The sequence below is a fragment of the Epinephelus moara genome, chromosome 9 (assembly GCF_006386435.1).
Source record: "Epinephelus moara isolate mb chromosome 9, YSFRI_EMoa_1.0, whole genome shotgun sequence".
NCBI classification, from domain to species: Eukaryota; Metazoa; Chordata; class Actinopteri; order Perciformes; family Serranidae; genus Epinephelus; species Epinephelus moara.
Window position 1 is genome coordinate 34,373,578 of NC_065514.1, and position 18,024 is coordinate 34,391,601.

At 41.0% G+C, this 18,024-nt stretch overlaps 1 protein-coding gene and 1 long non-coding RNA gene across 5 annotated transcripts in view; one reads left to right on the plus strand and one right to left on the minus strand.

The window, feature by feature from the left end:
- The window catches only part of LOC126395185 (uncharacterized), a 523,086-nt gene that overhangs the window by 377,622 nt on the left and 127,440 nt on the right, over positions 1–18,024 (plus strand). The window lies entirely within an intron of this gene.
- The window catches only part of sptan1 (spectrin alpha, non-erythrocytic 1), a 44,369-nt gene that overhangs the window by 6,501 nt on the left and 19,844 nt on the right, over positions 1–18,024 (minus strand). For 2 of the 4 annotated variants that reach the window (XM_050052393.1, XM_050052391.1), the window contains exons 21-46: positions 16,761–16,909; positions 14,396–14,594; positions 12,609–12,713; positions 12,483–12,515; positions 12,332–12,367; positions 11,693–11,740; positions 10,204–10,295; positions 9,466–9,610; positions 9,167–9,348; positions 8,884–8,983; positions 8,588–8,785; positions 8,338–8,484; positions 8,143–8,246; positions 7,084–7,246; positions 6,329–6,343; positions 5,234–5,365; positions 4,757–4,894; positions 4,557–4,661; positions 4,221–4,429; positions 2,948–3,068; positions 1,813–1,934; positions 1,568–1,700; positions 1,357–1,455; positions 1,068–1,227; positions 307–383; positions 11–220 (exon numbers count right to left, since the gene is read on the minus strand). In XM_050052393.1, the coding sequence (XP_049908350.1) occupies positions 11–220; positions 307–383; positions 1,068–1,227; positions 1,357–1,455; positions 1,568–1,700; positions 1,813–1,934; positions 2,948–3,068; positions 4,221–4,429; positions 4,557–4,661; positions 4,757–4,894; positions 5,234–5,365; positions 6,329–6,343; positions 7,084–7,246; positions 8,143–8,246; positions 8,338–8,484; positions 8,588–8,785; positions 8,884–8,983; positions 9,167–9,348; positions 9,466–9,610; positions 10,204–10,295; positions 11,693–11,740; positions 12,332–12,367; positions 12,483–12,515; positions 12,609–12,713; positions 14,396–14,594; positions 16,761–16,909 (3,222 nt within the window). The remainder of the gene's footprint in view (positions 1–10; positions 221–306; positions 384–1,067; positions 1,228–1,356; positions 1,456–1,567; positions 1,701–1,812; positions 1,935–2,947; positions 3,069–4,220; positions 4,430–4,556; positions 4,662–4,756; positions 4,895–5,233; positions 5,366–6,328; positions 6,344–7,083; positions 7,247–8,142; positions 8,247–8,337; positions 8,485–8,587; positions 8,786–8,883; positions 8,984–9,166; positions 9,349–9,465; positions 9,611–10,203; positions 10,296–11,692; positions 11,741–12,331; positions 12,368–12,482; positions 12,516–12,608; positions 12,714–14,395; positions 14,595–16,760; positions 16,910–18,024) is intronic. The other 2 variants (XM_050052394.1, XM_050052392.1) reach the window with 2 other exon arrangements.

Below are 18,024 nucleotides of genomic sequence, written 5' to 3' on the forward strand. Positions count from 1 at the left end.
GCCTCTTTACCTTTCTGAAGTGCTCTTGAGCCTCCAGAAGCTTCTTCTTGCGAGCGGCTGAGTTGGACAGCAGTTGGTTCCAGCGCTTAATCAAGGCAGCGTGACGGGCTTCGATGGCTTTTGATTGGACATGCTTGGCGGCAACCAGCTGGTCCTTGAGAGCTGTAATGTTGGTGATGCCTTCCTGCTGGAAGGCCTGGAGACCAGCATCAAATGTCTCCTGCACACAGACACAGATGTTGTTGATGGAAAAAGTAATGTGGTACAAAAAAAAAGGTAGAATAGTGTTTAGGGAGGATAGTGTACCTGTTTGGTGAGCAGAGTCTGGACAGAGGACAGGTCTCTGCCATAGTCATCAGTCTTCAAGCTGTTCTCTTTCTCACCTGAACACAAACCACATCCAGAGATTCAGAAATGATGGAGATAAAGCCAGAGTCTAGTCCACACAAACGGCACCAAATACAGTTACACCTGGGTCAGACTTCCCATTCTATTATTAAAGGAATAGTTTCATATTTAAAATGTATATTTGCTTTGTTTCTGACTGAGTTGAGAGGATGTGTTAAGTACAGAGTTGGAGTCAGGAGCTGGCCTATGAACAGAGGATATCGTGTGTGGAACAACAGATATATAGTCTTGCGCAGCAATTCTGTTTACAGCATGGGTTTCCAGATGTGGCTGATTTGGTAGCACAGATTTGGTACAGCTGTGTTCTGTACAGGCACAATGGTAAAGCCCAGTTTAGACCAAAGATTCTCAACAAGATGAGCTGCATGTGACAGTCGGCTTGAGTTGAGCTCAGACTGGCCAGTTCACACCGCTGCAACTTTTCACTGCAACATTCTAAAACAGTTCCATCTCGCCGCGAATCATTGGTCTGAACTGGGCTTAAAAGGCTGACTAGGGACAATTTTCATGAGCTGTCTCCACTGAATTTTGTTTTACTGTACTGGACTACCCTCATCACTTATTATCAATGTTCTGCGAATCATGTGACCACTGATGACTGTGCGCTAGGGGTCACATAATTATGATAAAGGAAGCCAGATGTCTTTTTGTGTCCGTACCGATCCAGGACTCCACCACGTCGGCCTTCCAATTGAACTGCAGGAAGGCAGAGTTTTCATCCAGCTTAGCCTTCCTCTGAGCTGCTGCCCTCTCCAGCTCAGACACTTTGCCTCGCAAAGCCGACATCTTGGCACTGATGTTGTCTACATGGTGGTTGTTCTGTTGGTAACACACAGAATCACATTATCTTGGGAAACCTGCTCTGTAGTCATATATCACAAATCCACAGATGATTGTTTGACTGCTTTTAAAAGATTGCATTTTATCATGATGCTATATAATCAGTACCTTCTTGATGAGCTCCTCTCCATTGGTGCACACATCATTGACCCTGTCCCTGTGTACGGTGAAGTCAGTCTCAAATGCTTCATGCTTTTTCAACAAGCCCTATGAAAGAAACGTTTCCTGGCTGTTCAGTAAAACTTATCACTTATCACAGTTAAAATACTTACTGTAAGGTATATGACATAATGTGTGGTTATCTATGACAGAAAAGCACCTGCACAGCAGCCAGTGTATCTCCATAGTCCTCGCTTCCCACTAGATTCAACTTCTCATTAATCCAAGCTTCTTCCTCTTCCACATTCGCCACAAACTGCTGGTACTCCAGCGACTCCTCCAGCCTCTGACCTCTGAGAGCAAACACACACAGTGCACACATTTACACATCCAATTTTACCTGTATGTGCCCAAGCTGAGTCAGCACCTGCCTGGCGGGCTGAGTGTGTAGCTCGGCAAGCTTACCTTGCTCCAGATAAGTCTTTAAGTTCCTTCCAGTGGTCGACAAACTGGGCAAGCCTCTGCTGGATCTCCTCCTGGCCGATGGTGTTATCATCAGACAGCTTCTTCCCAGTGTCCAGCACCGACTGGGAGCACACACAACAGAGATGTAACCACTGCATACCAAAACTACAATACTTTCCTCAAAACTTCCCGTGTACTGAGAAAGTCAGAATGTGGACCAAACACCAGTTCAGGTTCAAGCCCAAGTAAGTTTTTCAAGAGTCAGAATAAAATAAACTTTGAATGCTATTGTGATATAATTTCATTTATAGATGGGGTTGCAAGGCATTTAATATTAATACTGGTAAATGGGCTTGAAATACAATATATCAGCATTTTTGTTTAATAATATCGAGCTCTGATTGTATGGGATTGTATACATTGTATACATAGATACATTCACAAGGCCTTGACAATACCACATCACCCATCAACTGCCACAGCTGGCTGAACTGGGAAATACACTTTAACAATAGTTCACTATTTTTGTTTTCTTTGTGAGAGTGAAATGAGAAGAATGATTCCGCTCTCATGACTGCACTGCATACAGGGCTGTTATATAATGTTCTGCTGGAGTTGTGAGCTGCAACTATTTCTTGACTAACAACAGTTCATCCATATGCTCCAATGCAACGTCTCTGCTGGTTGCCTGGCAACATCACAGTGACAATTGGACTCAAGGAAGTAACTACACTTTACCACTGTTCACTAAGAAATAGCTGTAGCATATAATACCCCCCTAAACAGGAACAATGCTGAGCTTTGAAGATGTTTATATCAAACTTTCAGAATAAAAAATAAAAGTAATTAAGTCCAAAATTTTTTTTTCAGCTGGCTCAGTATAAGTTCGGAATTATTTTTGTATCAATATTATTATTATTATTGTTGTATAATCTTTGGGTAAATCACTGACAGGAGCTCACACTGCGATAACTACCTGGTGATTCAGCTACAGTCACATCTGTAATAAGTCGATGCATTTGGGGGTCAGGTTGCCTTATTTTTTTGAGGACCTGCTTCACACAGTTATTTAAATTAACTGAAGAACTGCACACATCTCATTGTATAAATGGGATGAATAGATGGATGCTCTCACCTGAATGGCCGGCTCATGGGCTCCCAGCTCAGCCTCCAGCCTCTTGTGTTTCTTCCTCAGATTCTGTACTCCTGTCAAATCACGTCCGTAGTCCTCCGAACTCACAAGCAACTTCTTTTCTCTGTGTAGGGTTGGGGCAGAAATGTGTATGATTAAGTAAGTATGGGTCACATCCAGACGTCCTGTATTTGGAAGTCTCTTCTTCCTCTTTTCTCTTCTCCCCTGCTCTCCTCCTACTGCACAGTTTCCCCTCCTTTCCTCCTCATCTGTCCCTTCCTAGGGTCTCCAGTCCTCTTCCATAACTTTGTTCAATCTATGTCCCTTCTCTGTATATTAAGGTAGACAAACACTTAATATAAACATGAATAATTGTTATTTTTCCATAATACCATACTGAATAAATGTTTTTTTTTTTTAACAAACTAGGTTAGCACAGCCACAGCCTTCTTGTGCAAACAACCACCTGCTGCCACATTAAATTCTGTTCTCTAATTTAATCATTTAAATCTTCTTTTACAGTTTAAAGATTTATCACTTATCTAAATATTTATCAGTCCACAATCGACACGAACCTCTCTTCTCATTGGCATAAATTAGATCCATCACTCAGCACTTGCTTCATTAGAAAATATGTCACTTTTTAATTGGTTTGCCTGCTACTCCTGTTGCTGCCTTCTCCCAGAACCGTGGTGAAAAAAAACAAGCAGGACCAAATGCCAGGAGTTGAGTTTTAATTAAAACAAGTTTATGACTGGTGTGTTAACTGCATGCCAAATTATTGACAGCACACAAAGCCAAATTGCCCTCAGTTACCATATGACCTGTATGGTCTGTACAAATACAGGAGAAATGCTTGTCCAGCTAACTTAGCTAACTGAATGCCTGCCATGTTTACCTGATCAGCTTTTCTTTTCCCTGGAAGAAGTAAGCTCTTTTTATTACAAATTGTGGCATAAACTTGTAAGATCAACAGTTTGAATCATAGTTTAGTAATGTGTGCATTATAATTGAGCTGCGCAGGTAGGGTAACAAACGCAACAATGACTGTGCTTGTACTGGGAAAGTGGATCAGATGATTGATGCTAAATATTTTGGTTTGTGTGTTTTTTTTGCTGTGGCAGCAAAGATTTTGTTATCAGAAACACTGTTGCACCGAATCATTTTGAAAGAGCATGTGTTGGAGGGCACTGGAAAAAAGGATCAGATTGTCTCATTCCATCTACCCTCTGATTCTCTTTCAGATAACCACAAGATCCAAGGGAAACTCTCTTACTTGATCCAAGACTCTTCATCATCCAGGTCCCTGAAGAACTGATGCAGGCGGTGGGACTCGTTGAGTTTAGCACGGCGACCAGTAGCCATGCTCTTGATCTTGGCGAAGCGGCCATTGACAGCATCGCGCTTTTCCTTCACCTGGGAGGTGTCAAAGGCATTGCTGGCCATCAGGCTGTCAGCCTGGCCATTCAGGTCCTTCAGACGATCCTGTAGGGAGGAGGGAGGTGGTCAGAGGTTCTCTTAAATTGGCAAATGTTGTGAAATAATGTCTTTTGCGTTACCTGAGATACTGCTGACCCACATGCAGGGCCATTTATAGTAATGAGCTACATACCTCATGGGCGGAAATATCAGCCTCCAGCAGCTGGTGTTTCTTCAGCAGGTTGTTGACTGAGGCCAGGTCTTTGCCATAATCCTCAGAGGCAAGAAGAGCTTCCACCTGACAAACAACAACCATGCACCAGACTTTGAGATTATCTTTTGTACATGATGTGTCAGAGTTTTTACAAAGGTATCCTGCATGCAGTTTCTCACCTCAGACAGCCAGAAGTCAAAGTCCTTGATGCCGGTGTTGAAATTCTGTTGCTTGTTGGCCTCTTTGAGTTTCTGGCTCTTTTCTGCAGATTTGTTGACGAGGAATTGCCACTGTTCATCCAGAGCGTTGAGGCGAGCCTGAGGAACAGAAGAGTCATGTTTGAGGGATTTTCACATCTTCATTTAAGATTCTGTTCTCACATGTAACTTCTGGAAAGCTAAGAGATCATTTTTAGCAGAATCCATGTCTTGCAATACTCCTGAATAACTTAAAGAAAATATCTAATTGGGATTTTTCTGACAAAAATCCCAGTTTAGATTGTGATTATTTACCATGAACAGAATCCAAAGAAGTGATGCAGCTATTGAATTTCATTTTGCTGTGAAGCCAGATTTAATAGGAGTGTCTGCTGAATACCCAATATTTAATGGATATTTAACAATAAACTTGTATGTTGCTATACTTGATGAATATACCTTGACGGCATCCTCACTGCCAGCACAGGCTCCTCTCTGGATCAGGGCGTTGCCAGTATCAATGACTCCACGGATTCGGTCTGCGTTGGCATGCAGCTCAGCCTCAAATGCCTGATGTTTCTGATGCTTACTCTGCCAGCACACACAGAGGCAGGGGGACACATGGACACAGCATGAGAATCACAAAGTGGACAAGCTCCTGTTTTATGGTGCAAATGTTCAGACCTCTCTTTAAACTGAGATACACACTTAAGACCTAGCATTGCTTTCATACTTACATTCTGCACAAGAGCTGAAATGAAAGTCAGTTTGGCTATGTTTGTTTAATAAACCTGAAATCTGAAGCATTAGAAGGCTGACATTAACGTCAAAATTCTTGTCACTGTCAGCCTCATAATGTTTAAAAAATTGTGTTTGTTACTGAAAAACTAGAGGGTGGAATATAAAATTTGTTTTACTTCAACACAGGACATCGACCATGACAGACAATGTGTTGGACATCAGCAGACACACAGGACAAACAAGTGAAGAACACAAAATGGCAATGTAGAGGACAACATCTGCAACAGAGCTAACTTTGAAAAAACCTGCTGAAAGAAGACTCACTTCAAAGTTGCTTCATGTTTGTATCTTTCAACACTTTCACAAATTAGAATTTGTCCATTTGACACTAGTGTCATACTCACAGCCTGCTGTGCCGTTGGTCAGGAATTATTCAGTCACAATTTTATTTCAAGGTCAAATTTGATAGGTTTGACTGTAGAATCAAACATCTGAAGCAAGTTTAAAGAGAATCCCCCTCAAGAATTGAAAATTAAAACGGAAGCCACAACCAACACAACTACTAGCCTTCGATGACAAAACAATAATAAACAAGAATAAAATCTAAAAATGAACACAGAATTAAGCCTTTTTAAATTAACAAAATTAAAACCAGGTGGAAAAGAAGCTGGTACTCAACAGTGCCGATGAGGGACAAACTCAAGATGCACGGAGTGCTTGTTCTACATCGTGTCTACACACACAGCAAAGACATGGACACATGGAGGACAACCTGCTCGGCTGTTAGTTAGCTGACACACTACTCAAACTTACCAGCAGCTTGGACAGCTATAAAAAAAAAATAAGACAGTGGGAGAAAAATTCAGTCTCACTTCAGACAGGACACAGGGAGGGATTTGACACAGTTAACGAAGAGTATTGTCAATAAAACAGGACAAAACAGATTAGCAATTTTAATTTACCAGAGGACACACAGCTCAGTTACCTGCCAGTCAATTACCAGCCAGGTTATCATCTGTGAAAATGAATGTTTCCTGATTTTCTTTTAAGGTTTCTTTAAAAAAGAAACAAGTGCTATCATTTTTGTTCACTAAATTCACGTGGAATTTACACTTAAACAAATCTGAAGGATTCCATGTACTCCTTTCAGACTAACAGTGTTGTAGGGTTGCAAGGGTATGACATTTTTACAGTACGATAACCTTCTCAGAAAATAACGCCATTTCACAGTGTGACTGTATACGGTACTACACAATTATTATTATCAGTTCCAATGGCCCTTAAAAGAATGTAAACAGAAGGTTTTTTTTTTGATAAAACACTTCATTACTATAATTGTAATTTGATTTTTAAATGAAACTATGTGTAAAAAGTCTCCCTTTTGAAAATAACTAAAATTAAAGGTAAGCTTCTCCATCCATATGCAGTTATTTAAATACTGTAGACAAGTAAATGTACAAGGTATGATAACCACCAGTTTTCATGGAACCGGTACACTACTGCAATCTTACTGTGTTGCTATGAACTTGTGTGATTTGGGCCTGTGCTAGAAGAAGCCAAATGTGTACCTGGATGTTGGTGGGATCTTTGTAGGACTCATCAGTTGCAGTCTGCAGCTTCTCGCTGATCCAAGCCTCAATTTCATCCACATCCCTGCTGAACTGCTGCAAGGTCTGGGATTCACCCAGCTTGGAACGCTTTTCGATCATCTGGGCCTTCAGGCGACGCCACCTTTCAAGCATCAGAGTTTGTAGTTTAAAAGTGAGCTCTAACACAGGCATGTGTAACCTAAACCTTTTCTTTTTACCCAGTGGCTCTGGGACATATGGACTATATTTCTGAATAGTTTCTACAAAGGCTGAAATGTTGTTTGTGATGTCTTTGAGACAGGTCCTGTTACAGTTGGAACCGTAAGTAAATGTCTATTCTCATAACCTACTAACAAAGCAACTGGTTTAGATCTAATTCCGGGCAGTATTAATGTTGAAAGTTTTTGAATAATTGGTGTTTAATCAGAAGAGGAATATTTAGTCTGATGCAGTTTGTCTGGTGTTAATGCAGCATATCATATTGTCTATCTTTTTAATTTTAAGCTTGTTAGATAAAATGTTATTGTTGGAAGTCTTATTTAACTTTCATAAAGCTTTTGACACGGAGGACTACTCTCTACCAGTTATAATGTATAGGCTCTGATCATATTGCTGTAAAATCTTATCTGACAGGAAGTATATTTTGTGTGTGTGTGTGTGTGTGTGTGTGTGTGTGTGTGTGTGTGTGTCAAAACCATAGGATTTTACATGTGGGGTTCCCCAAGGCTCCCATTAGGGCCTCTCTTATTCCTTACATAAATGATATGCCAGCTGCTGTGAAAAGCAAGCTTCTGCTGTATGCCGATAATTCCGCTTTACAATCTGTGATATCTGTGAGATATAATCATCCTAAGTAAGTATCTAAGATGTGAAAGAGAGTGGCTAATAGAAAATAAACTTTATATAAATTTAGGTAAAACTGAATTGAACTCAAAAGATCACTTAATCCAGTTTGGAACTGAAAGGAAGTTGTTGAAGACGAACAGGTTGAAAGTTGTGTGTAATGTTACTAAATCTGTGTCTCCAAATGTGTCCTACCTGTCGAGGACTTCATTGCGGCGGTTGAAGATCTCAGGTTTGGCGTAATGGTCAGCTCCAATCAGCTGATCAGCAAACGACTGCAGAGCAGCAATCTTCTCCTCCTGTACAGCAGGGCAACATTTAATAATTAATAGAACATGGCTACCGATCAATTTTCAAAGCCTTCACTAAGTGGCAAAACCTCTTACTGACCTGCACGTTAATGGCCTTGTCAAAGTCTTCATGTTTCTTGATGAGGGCCTCCACACTGTCCAAGGAGTCACCCTTGTCGTCACTAGCAAGGAAGGCTTCACGAGCTGCCATCCAGTTCTCAGCCTGCTCACAGTCCCTGTTGAAGAGCTGCAGAGGGACAAGGACAGTAGTCAGTCAGTGAAGAGACAAAGACAGGGATGACATTGTAACAGTTTCTAACTGGCCATGTGATGTCTCAACTCCTCGTTACCTGGAGCTCGAGGCATTGATCCAACATCATGCGACGCTGCACCCAGGCCTTCTCAAGGTCAGCACGCTCACGGTCCAGAGCCTCCAATTTCTGCTGAATCTCAGGACTAGCATAGTGGCCTCGCACCAGCAGCTGCTGACCAAACTGTTCAAAGGCTTGGAAGGTACCGGCACGAGCATCAATCTCTGTGCGGTGTTCCTGAAAAATAGACAAAAAAAAAGAAAGATGGATTGGCAGTGTTAGACCAGCACAGACAAAGCAATTTTGTGCATTAACTGGAGGGAGGCGTTCAATACCTGGTGTCTTTCCAGAAGGGCCTCGGCTCCGGTCACGTCTTTGGCCAGCTCCTCCGAAGAGACAAGCCCTCGTATGCCATTAATCCAGGACATCAGATCTCTGTGAACAGATGAAGAATTATAGCCAGAAAATATCATACAATAACTGCATCTCTTTTGCTTAGAAATCTCTCTCTCTCTCAAAAAAATCCCCAAAAAACAAAACAACATAATTTTCCAATCCAGTTCTTCAGCCTAACAATAAATCTGACCCAGTGGTATCCACTGGCTGTTTTCTCCTCACCTAAAGTCAGAGAGGAAGCGCTGCAGGTCGTGGGAGTTGCCAAGCTTGTCTTTGCGCTGGTCAGCACGTCCCACAAGACTGCTCCAGGCAGTGTTCAGCTCAGTGCACTTCTCCTGGATGTCATCCACTGCCTCAGGGTGGGACTGGATCAGACGCTCCGCTGTCTCCCCAAGAGAGTTCACCTGGGCAGGGGAGAAGGAAAAATAAGTAAAAGCCTCAGGGGAAGTACTACATCTTTAGCCAGAGGCTTGGTTGTAGATCACCTCACTCTCATATAAATGACTAAAAGACAATCTGACCTTATCGCCCAGAGCTGCCAGGTCTCTCTCGAAGCCTTCATGTTTGCGCTGCAGAGCCTGGACACTGGCCAAGTCATGACCATAATTGTCAGTGTTGAGGGCCTGATTCTTCTCTTCGATCCACTCCTTGGTTTCATCGGCATCCCTGGGGATGCAGAAACACAACTTTGGTCAAATATCGTGGGGGTAATTTGTGTGTAATCACACATCTGGAGGTGCTGTGTGTGCAAGTAAGGAGTAAGAATGACTGAGGGTTTCACCGCTTCTCATTGTTTTGATTTAAATTTTTTCTGTTGAGAGTAAAAATGTCATTAATGCAGCCATTAGCAAAAGGGATGATAATAATTAATTGACAATCGATTACTGGGCCATTAAGAATTTAATCAAACTTGTGAAATTTACTTGATGAAACAGAGATCCGATTCTGAAATAAAAACAATGTGTAGTCTCCTATTACATTCTAGCTATCAGTAGAATGGTGCATTTTGAAAGTGTGTTTTAATTACTAACATTTGCAAACAAAGGGCACAATATAACAATTTTATGACAAGACAGCCTTCTTGGGGTCTGAAAAAGAGCATGGCGGTGACAATGGAAAGTGAAGCAGGCCAAGCATTCAATAGTATGGCTCTGATAATATCAAATATGGAAGAGAGGTACAAACACAAACTGAAGCTTCTGAAAAGCTGTAGGTGTCACAAAGACCACATATGATCTCCTACAGCCTTTGGTTTGTACCTGTGGAATCGCTGCACCTCGTGGGCACTGCCCAGCATGTTGCTTCTTTCTTCAGCCAGCTGCTGCAGGGACCGCCAGCGATTATTCAGCTCCTGCACATAAAAGAATCAACATTAAACAGCAATCTACACTCTTCAGAATTTGCTCAGTAATTTTTGTAGGTTGTGTCTTGTAGTTTTGGTGATAAAATTTGCAATGATTTTAAGTATGAGAACTAAACACAATCTCAATTTAAGATGGACACATCAAGTGATTAAGTCATTAGCATTAAACTGCATCGTTAGATAAACCTGGAAATCATGATTTAAGGAATGCTTTCTTAAATACTTCACTTAAATAAAAGAATTCAGATACAGTATGTGCTTGAAGTGCGCTAATTTGAATTGTGTGTTTGTTGGGCACAAACAGTGATGGACAACAAAAGCACATAGATGATGGTGTGAGGTGCACAGGACTGGATGCATGTTAAGAATAGGGCTGTCAAAAAAAAATTCGAAGTTCGAAATATATTCGAATATATATATTTTTTATAAGTTTGAATCTAAATTTGATAATTCAAATATAATTAATAATTAATTAATACTATTACTAATGTTGTATATCACGGCGAATCCCATTCGGGCAGAGATGGCTCGCGCACAAGCCGGGCCAGAGAGGGATGCAGCGACGGAGGGAGAGGCGCAGACGGAGGAGCCCGCTGCAATAACACCACCCACTGCGCTGTCCGCAAGGTGTAACCTGTTCGGGGAGACATACAGGGAGAGTGTTGCACCTGCTGCCTCCCTGCCTACCCTTTTTAAAGAAGAGATTAAACGTTACCAGAATGAGACACCACTACGAGCCGACCGGGATCACTCTTGTGGTGGAAAACTACGCACTGAAGTATCCAAACATTGCTCAGATAGCGGGGCAGAAGTTGGTCATACCTGGCACTTCAGTGAGGTCAGAACGGGTGTTTTCATCCGAGTGTCACTGTACATGGATTCATATTGCGCCAGCAATAAGCATCTTATTTTTTGTGTTTTAAAATATAAATAAATAATAATAATAATAAACTTGAATATTATTTGAACTCTACTAAATTAATTCGAACATATTTGAACTCAATTTCATGGTGCTTTTGACAGCCCTAGTTAAGAATATCACATAGTATAAGGACAAAGAAAATAACGAAAATTCTTCTTCTTCTTTCAATCTCCAAAAAAAAGCTGAAGACATAACTCATGTAGCACATGCCAACATTCATTCAAACTACAGTCAACTAAACGGATGATAACAGGATATGTGCAGGAAAAATGCCATGGGAAACAGGATGAAACCAAACAAAACTGACCACTGGAATCAGGTTTCACAGAACAGGACGAGACAGATCACGTGACAGCAAAAGGAAACTATGACAATGGGATTAGTTTTCTGATCACGATGCAGGACAGGACAGCTAGGGCAGGGACAATTCAAAACAAGGTCGGGGTAGACTAGTTAATCTTACCTTGATAGTATTAAAGTTAGCCGTTGTTTGAACAGCCAAGCGTATATTCTATAGTCAAAGTTGAACAAAACATGGTAGGAAGAAAGGAAGAATAGGACAAAAACAGAAAAACACCACACCAGTCAAAAGTGTTATGGAAACTCCCAGGGTTGGTGTTGGTCTTCTCCCAAGACCAACCAAGACTTTACACCAATGGGGACATAGTAAGCACTGCAACCATGGCTAGAGCAGAACCAGCCATTGACACTGATTATGATGAATCAAACAAAAAAAAATTTATGATCGAGACATCTTGAGACACAATTTTAAATCAAAGGGATATTACAAAAAAGGCTTAGGAGTTCCCAGGCTCCCTGGTTGTCTCCTTAATGTCTCATCATATTCCATGAGGACATGTAACATTGAGCCCCATGCCAGTAAAATGTCTTTGGGCATGATTGCAGTAAATTCCAGAAGTGACACACCAGTATCAAACATCAACCCAATGCTGAACATGTCATGCACAGTTACAGTATCAGATCAAGATTGACAGGCTGTCAAATCTTTGCAGTTGATGCATTTTGTCTAAAAATACAGAAACAACTACATGTTTGAATGAATCTTCCGGAGACAGATTGAACAGTGTTAGATAAAGCTTACCTTCCATGGAGAGGCAGTCTTAGAATCAGCTTCATCCTGTTGAATGAAATGTATACATTAGCCCAGAGTCATGCCTTATTCCTTGTTGTGATATTTGAAATATTTTTTTAATATCAAGCAAAATGTATGCAAAATCCAGAAAAGATCATACCTTGCCAGGAGCAGCACCAGACAGCTCTTGCTGCTGCACACAGGGGAAAAAAACATGATGTTCATTTAATTACAGGTAAAACATGAAAGATGGCTCCTGATGTTAAGCTGTGGAAGTAGAACTTACCTGAGCCTGAACCATGGGGGCCTCCTCAGCCATCAGGCCTTCAGACTCCAGCTCAGAAGCCACTTTGTTGATGTCCCTCAGGCGAGACTCATTGGCTTTTAGGTCCTGGACCAAACAAAGATTATCATATACTTTTTGTGAGACATGACATGTACAACACTGGTGGCTGCTGGTCTTTCAAACAGGGGACCCTCACTTTAAGTTTACATCATAAAATGTGTCATGTTGTAGTGAGGCAGTAACTTATAAAAGGAACATTTAATTGAAGCCATTTTTCAACCACACTCATACCATAGAACCACAGCAAAACACACCTCAAAGATTTTCAGATTGGTTTAAACACCTGAACTGTACTGCACAAACGGTGAAAATGAGCTATTTCACTTATGGAAATAAGGAACTCCAGACGGCACTCTGTCACAAGACTGGACATGTCCGCAATGGACTCAGCTCGAAATGCGAAGCGCCGTCAATCACAAAGGGGTTCAGCCTTTTAGACAATTCCTCCAATCATCATGCAGACACCGAGCATCCTCTCCTGTCTAACGCTCCTTTAGGTCCCAGGGAAGCTCGAAGTGACAATTTTGTCGCATTTATCCAATGACCGTCTTGCTTTGCTGCATGAAAAAAACCTGCTCAGCGCTGTCTCATAGGAATGCTTGGAGGCTCCACATACACCGTGCTGACACGAGAATGTATGACAGGGAGGTCGCGTTTGAAAACTGGTGATGAACAGCTGACGTTTGAAGATCATAGTCATGATGTTAAACGCATCCTCGCGCAAGTTTATTGCAATGTAAATTCTTATTTTAATGCAAATTCAATAGTGCATATTTGACCATTTCTTCTATGAAATTTTAGGGGAAATTCAGCCTCCCTGGTTGTCTCAGAGCAATTGCTCCTGATGTACAAACAATCAACAAATACACACGGAAGCTAAGAGTCACTATGTTTACATGACATTGGAGAAAATCAATTTATTATAATAGTCAGACTAAAACCGGACCTTTAAAATACATGTAAACATGTTAGTTCGACTGAAATCGTACCAAATCAAATTTACCAAAGTCGGAGAAACACACCCAGATAATGCGACTGGGAGTCCAATTACTAGGTCAACCGCTGAAAGGGGGCGTCTAGCCTCCTGTCATAGCGGAATCGGACATACTTCAGTCAATAAATCTATTCCCCTCCCATTGCTTGTATACTGGGACGAGGACAGTAGTCCAACTAAATGGCCTAGTCGAGCTGTAACCGTAGCTCAATTTAACTATGCATATAAATGTAATGAGTGCCATTACAGTCCAGATGTGACAGCATTTTATAAAGTATCTAGCTTCAGTGTTATGACGAATTTCCAAGTGAAACAGGATACGCATGTGAGATAACACTGGGGGGAGTTTGATTGTTGAAAAGTGGGCAAATGCATCATGTAATGTTAGTTACTAAAACAGTTTACTGTTAAATACCTTATGCATAATCTGGACCTGTCACAGATACCACTTTCCTCAAAGTGAATAAATTCTAGCCAGAGAGCCCGTAACCTAAGTATTTTTGGGAAATGAAGACACAGCTATATAGCATGCTGTTGCTAGCTAGCTAACTAGCTCTGTGCAGCTAAAAGTTGCAGATTGATTGATGGGTGGATGACATGACATTATTGCTTGAATCTGGTTGGTAGATGTCATATTTTGTTCTACAAGAAGAAAACTTGATGTGATTTTGATATAAGACTATGAAGCAAGTGATTTTTGTTATTTAAGTTTCAAAACATGAGTGGACATTACCTTCTGGAAGTCGTCAAACTTCTTCTGCAGGACCTCGACCTGCTCCAGGTCAGAGCCAACCTCCTCATTAGTGAGGGCGCTCTCTTTCTCATTGATCCACTGCTGCAGCTCGTTGGCCTCACGGAACAACATAAATTTCTTGCAGCTCTTCTCCAGCATGTCCTTGCGTTTCTCTCCCAGCTCCAACAGAGTACCGTACCTGGAAAAAGGGGCAACCATAAAACCAAATCAAATCATTTTGTGTGCCTTTAGAAGCTTATTGTCCCTCTTATACTGTGGCTCATTTTTTAAGATTTAAAGTGACTGTTCTTTTTTTGGGGAGAATCTGCTCTTTTGAGGAAACTGTTCTTATTGCTTGTGATTGCTGCATTTCTCTGCTAAAAAATTATGGCTGTCAAAATCAAATTTGCCAAATTACTCCTGTAGCACTGAAACAAACAGTCAATTAAGAGGAAACTATTTTGAAAATGTTGTTCAAGTCATTTATTAAGCAAAGACGGAGAACAGTTGCTGGTTTCAGATCGACGCCAGGATTTGTTCCTTAACAAAGACCTGACAGGTTTTCTTTTCATTTAATTTTACTGTTGACCAGGTCTCTTGCTTTTGCATGGACTCCTTTACTTAGTTATTTATTTATTTCTCATTTATTTTCTACACCATGTTTTGTAACATGACAGCACCTTGAGCCTTGGACAATGAGGTAACTTTCACAATAATGAATCAAAGCCAAATATGTGCAGAACAGAACAGCTTATGACATGACAGAAAATCAGAAAGAAACATCCATAGGCAAGCCTGGGATGAGCAGGAAGTGAAAGGTGTGAATCACTCTTCTATCCCTGTACTGAATAGAAGACGAGCGTGAAGTAGACACAGTGTCGCACAACATGAGGATTTTGGTGGGGGTTGGGAGGTATGTAAAACTGTGATGATATTTAGTGGCATCACGATCACAAGAACACGCAAAGGGTCGCAGATTCCTACTCACAGCTCTTCCACCTGCTTCATGCGCACAGACACGCTGCAGGCCTCCTTGGTGACAAGCCTGCTCAGTGGCAAGGCAAGGCGAACGCACAGCAAGACAAAATTAAGTTGTTAAATACAGCGAGAGGACAGCAGAGGAGAAAAGAGAAAGAGGCCAGGGGCAAGGTCATTAGTGTTAAAAAACTGAGCAGAACTTATGAATTGATGAAAGTAAAGAAAGGTTAAAGAGCAGAGAAAAGACAGAATAGTTAAAAAAAAATCCAGTAGGAGAGGAGAAATTAGTTAGTAAACTAAACTAAGCACAAAAAGTAAGGACATTTGTGTTTGGTAGATTATTTCTTTGTTGCAACAGTGCTTCTTGGCAATAAATCTTATACCACTGGAAAGCCTGGTTATTTCCCTTTTAAATGGTGCCACATTTGTTAGGAACATGCATTTGTGGGATGAGTAGCAGAGCTGAGTATGTGGGTTGCGGCCATGAAAAATTTGCTAAATCTTCTCTGCCAATGGCTCCCGTTTCTTAAAGCTACTCTTACCTTTCTTGCATTTCACACACCACTTGAAAAAATTTGAACATCCGCAACTCCCGCCTCCCTCCAAAGTCCCATCCTCCTTCTCCTGCAACTCCACCTTCCTCCAACGGCCTACTTCCCCCCTCCTCCATTACGTCTTCATTACATCTATGATAGACGTAGGCGATGGCAAGGTAACGTTAGATACACAGAAGAGGAGAGCAAGTGTAACGTTACAACCAAGACAGTCAAACGCAACCCCGGAGATTTAAAACTCAACTGGAGTCAGTGATGACTGATGAGTTTTAGAATAAGGTTACATAATGTTACGCGAGCGGTTACGTCAGTCAGAGACAGACAGGACGCTCGGCCAATGATTGGTCGGAGTTTTCTTAGAACCATATGAGAATGGTATAATACTGAGTTTTTATCTCTGGTGGAATTCACTTACATTTTAGTGTTCCATCAGCTTATTAATAGCATTTTAACCTAAACAAACAAAAGCGTAAATTTTCCAGAAAGGTAAGTGTCGCTTTAAATGAATAAACTGTTAAATTGCCAAATGTCTTGTTTCTTCAGACTTCAATCATCCAATCCACCAAACAACACCAAGCAAGAGTCAACAGTAAAAAAAAAAGAAAGCTGTTTGGCATTGGCAGAGAAGATTTGGCAAATGTTTCATGGGCGCAACCCACATACTTAGCTCTGCTGCTCATCCCACAAATGCGGCACCATTTAAAGGGAAATAAACAGGCTTTCCAACATTGTTACAACAAAGTAATAATCTACCAAACACAAATTTCCTTACCTTTTGTACTTAGTTTACATTCCGCTGCAAAATTGAAGAAGTTACGGTGTGGGTTTCTTACTGATTCTCAATCTGGTCTTGGCGCAGTGCAATGCTGCCGTGTTCATCCAGCAGGTTTTCCCTAGAGGAGGACTGGGTAGGGTCCAGCTTCTTCACATATGCAGCAGGAACAAAGCCCTGGCGATCGTTCACCTCCACCTTCCACCAATCCTACAGCAGGGAGGAGAGGGAGGAACATCAGCAAGTGATGTTGATGAGGTATCTTCTGTTGTAAATCATCATTTTACAAAAGTCTGCTCATTTTTAATCAATCAATGTGCTAATGGCTGGCTGTTTTGTGTTACAAACATGTTACATTGCAGGATATTTGTATAGATATTCTACATATTTCTATTTTTCAACAAACCCATGAGGTCTAACAAGTATTGTTTGTGTATCAAAGCCTAATACATCCTCTTTCTGTGTGCCATAGAGTTCCATTCCAAAACACATTATTAAATCACGTTCATGAGCCACACTGTTGAACTGGGAGACATGTTCCTTTATTACCATGAACACACACACTGTAGTTTATTTTCACTCGATCCCACATACACCATCCTGCTGCTACAAATACTCACCAGAATACCATTTGCTAAAAACTACAGTGAGTAAACAATCAATACACTAAGTAAATAATCCATATAACCTGCTTTTAAAATTTAAGTTTACAGATGTATGGAAGATGTATGGATGCAGGTTGGAACCAATGGGCCACAGACAGGGTCAGGATGTCAGAAAATAAAAAGAGGGCGACTAATGCCTCATTTCAACTACAGGATTTGGCCTAACTCACTTTTGATTTGGGATCCTTTTCTCTATTTTGTTTTGTTTTGTTTTGAGAGTACCCCTTTCAGTATAAGTGGAATTCTCAGCTGATCACCAAAGCAACATCATATGAAACTGCTGTGACGTAACTTTGAACGTGATACTTGTTGCACTTTGTCAATTGTACGCCATTGTGTGCAGCATAGTTCTGTGGCTTGCCATTTTTGAAAATCTGCGGTCAAGTAAATAACAAAATTGCAATTGCTTTTGGCGGTAGCTTGGATATTTAAAAATGGTGGGTTTTGTACAGGATGTCAAGTGTCAACTGATGATTCACTCTGACCAATCAGTGATCTGCAGTGTGGCATAACATGGGATTTGTCGACAAAAAAAAAAGGATATTGCCAGCCTTATCCTTTAAAGACTGGTGCATTTGAAACATTTTGTTTCATTTGTAACATGTAAAAAAAAATTATATTCCTGAGGGCAGTTTTTGTTTTTTGTTTTAGCACATTTGC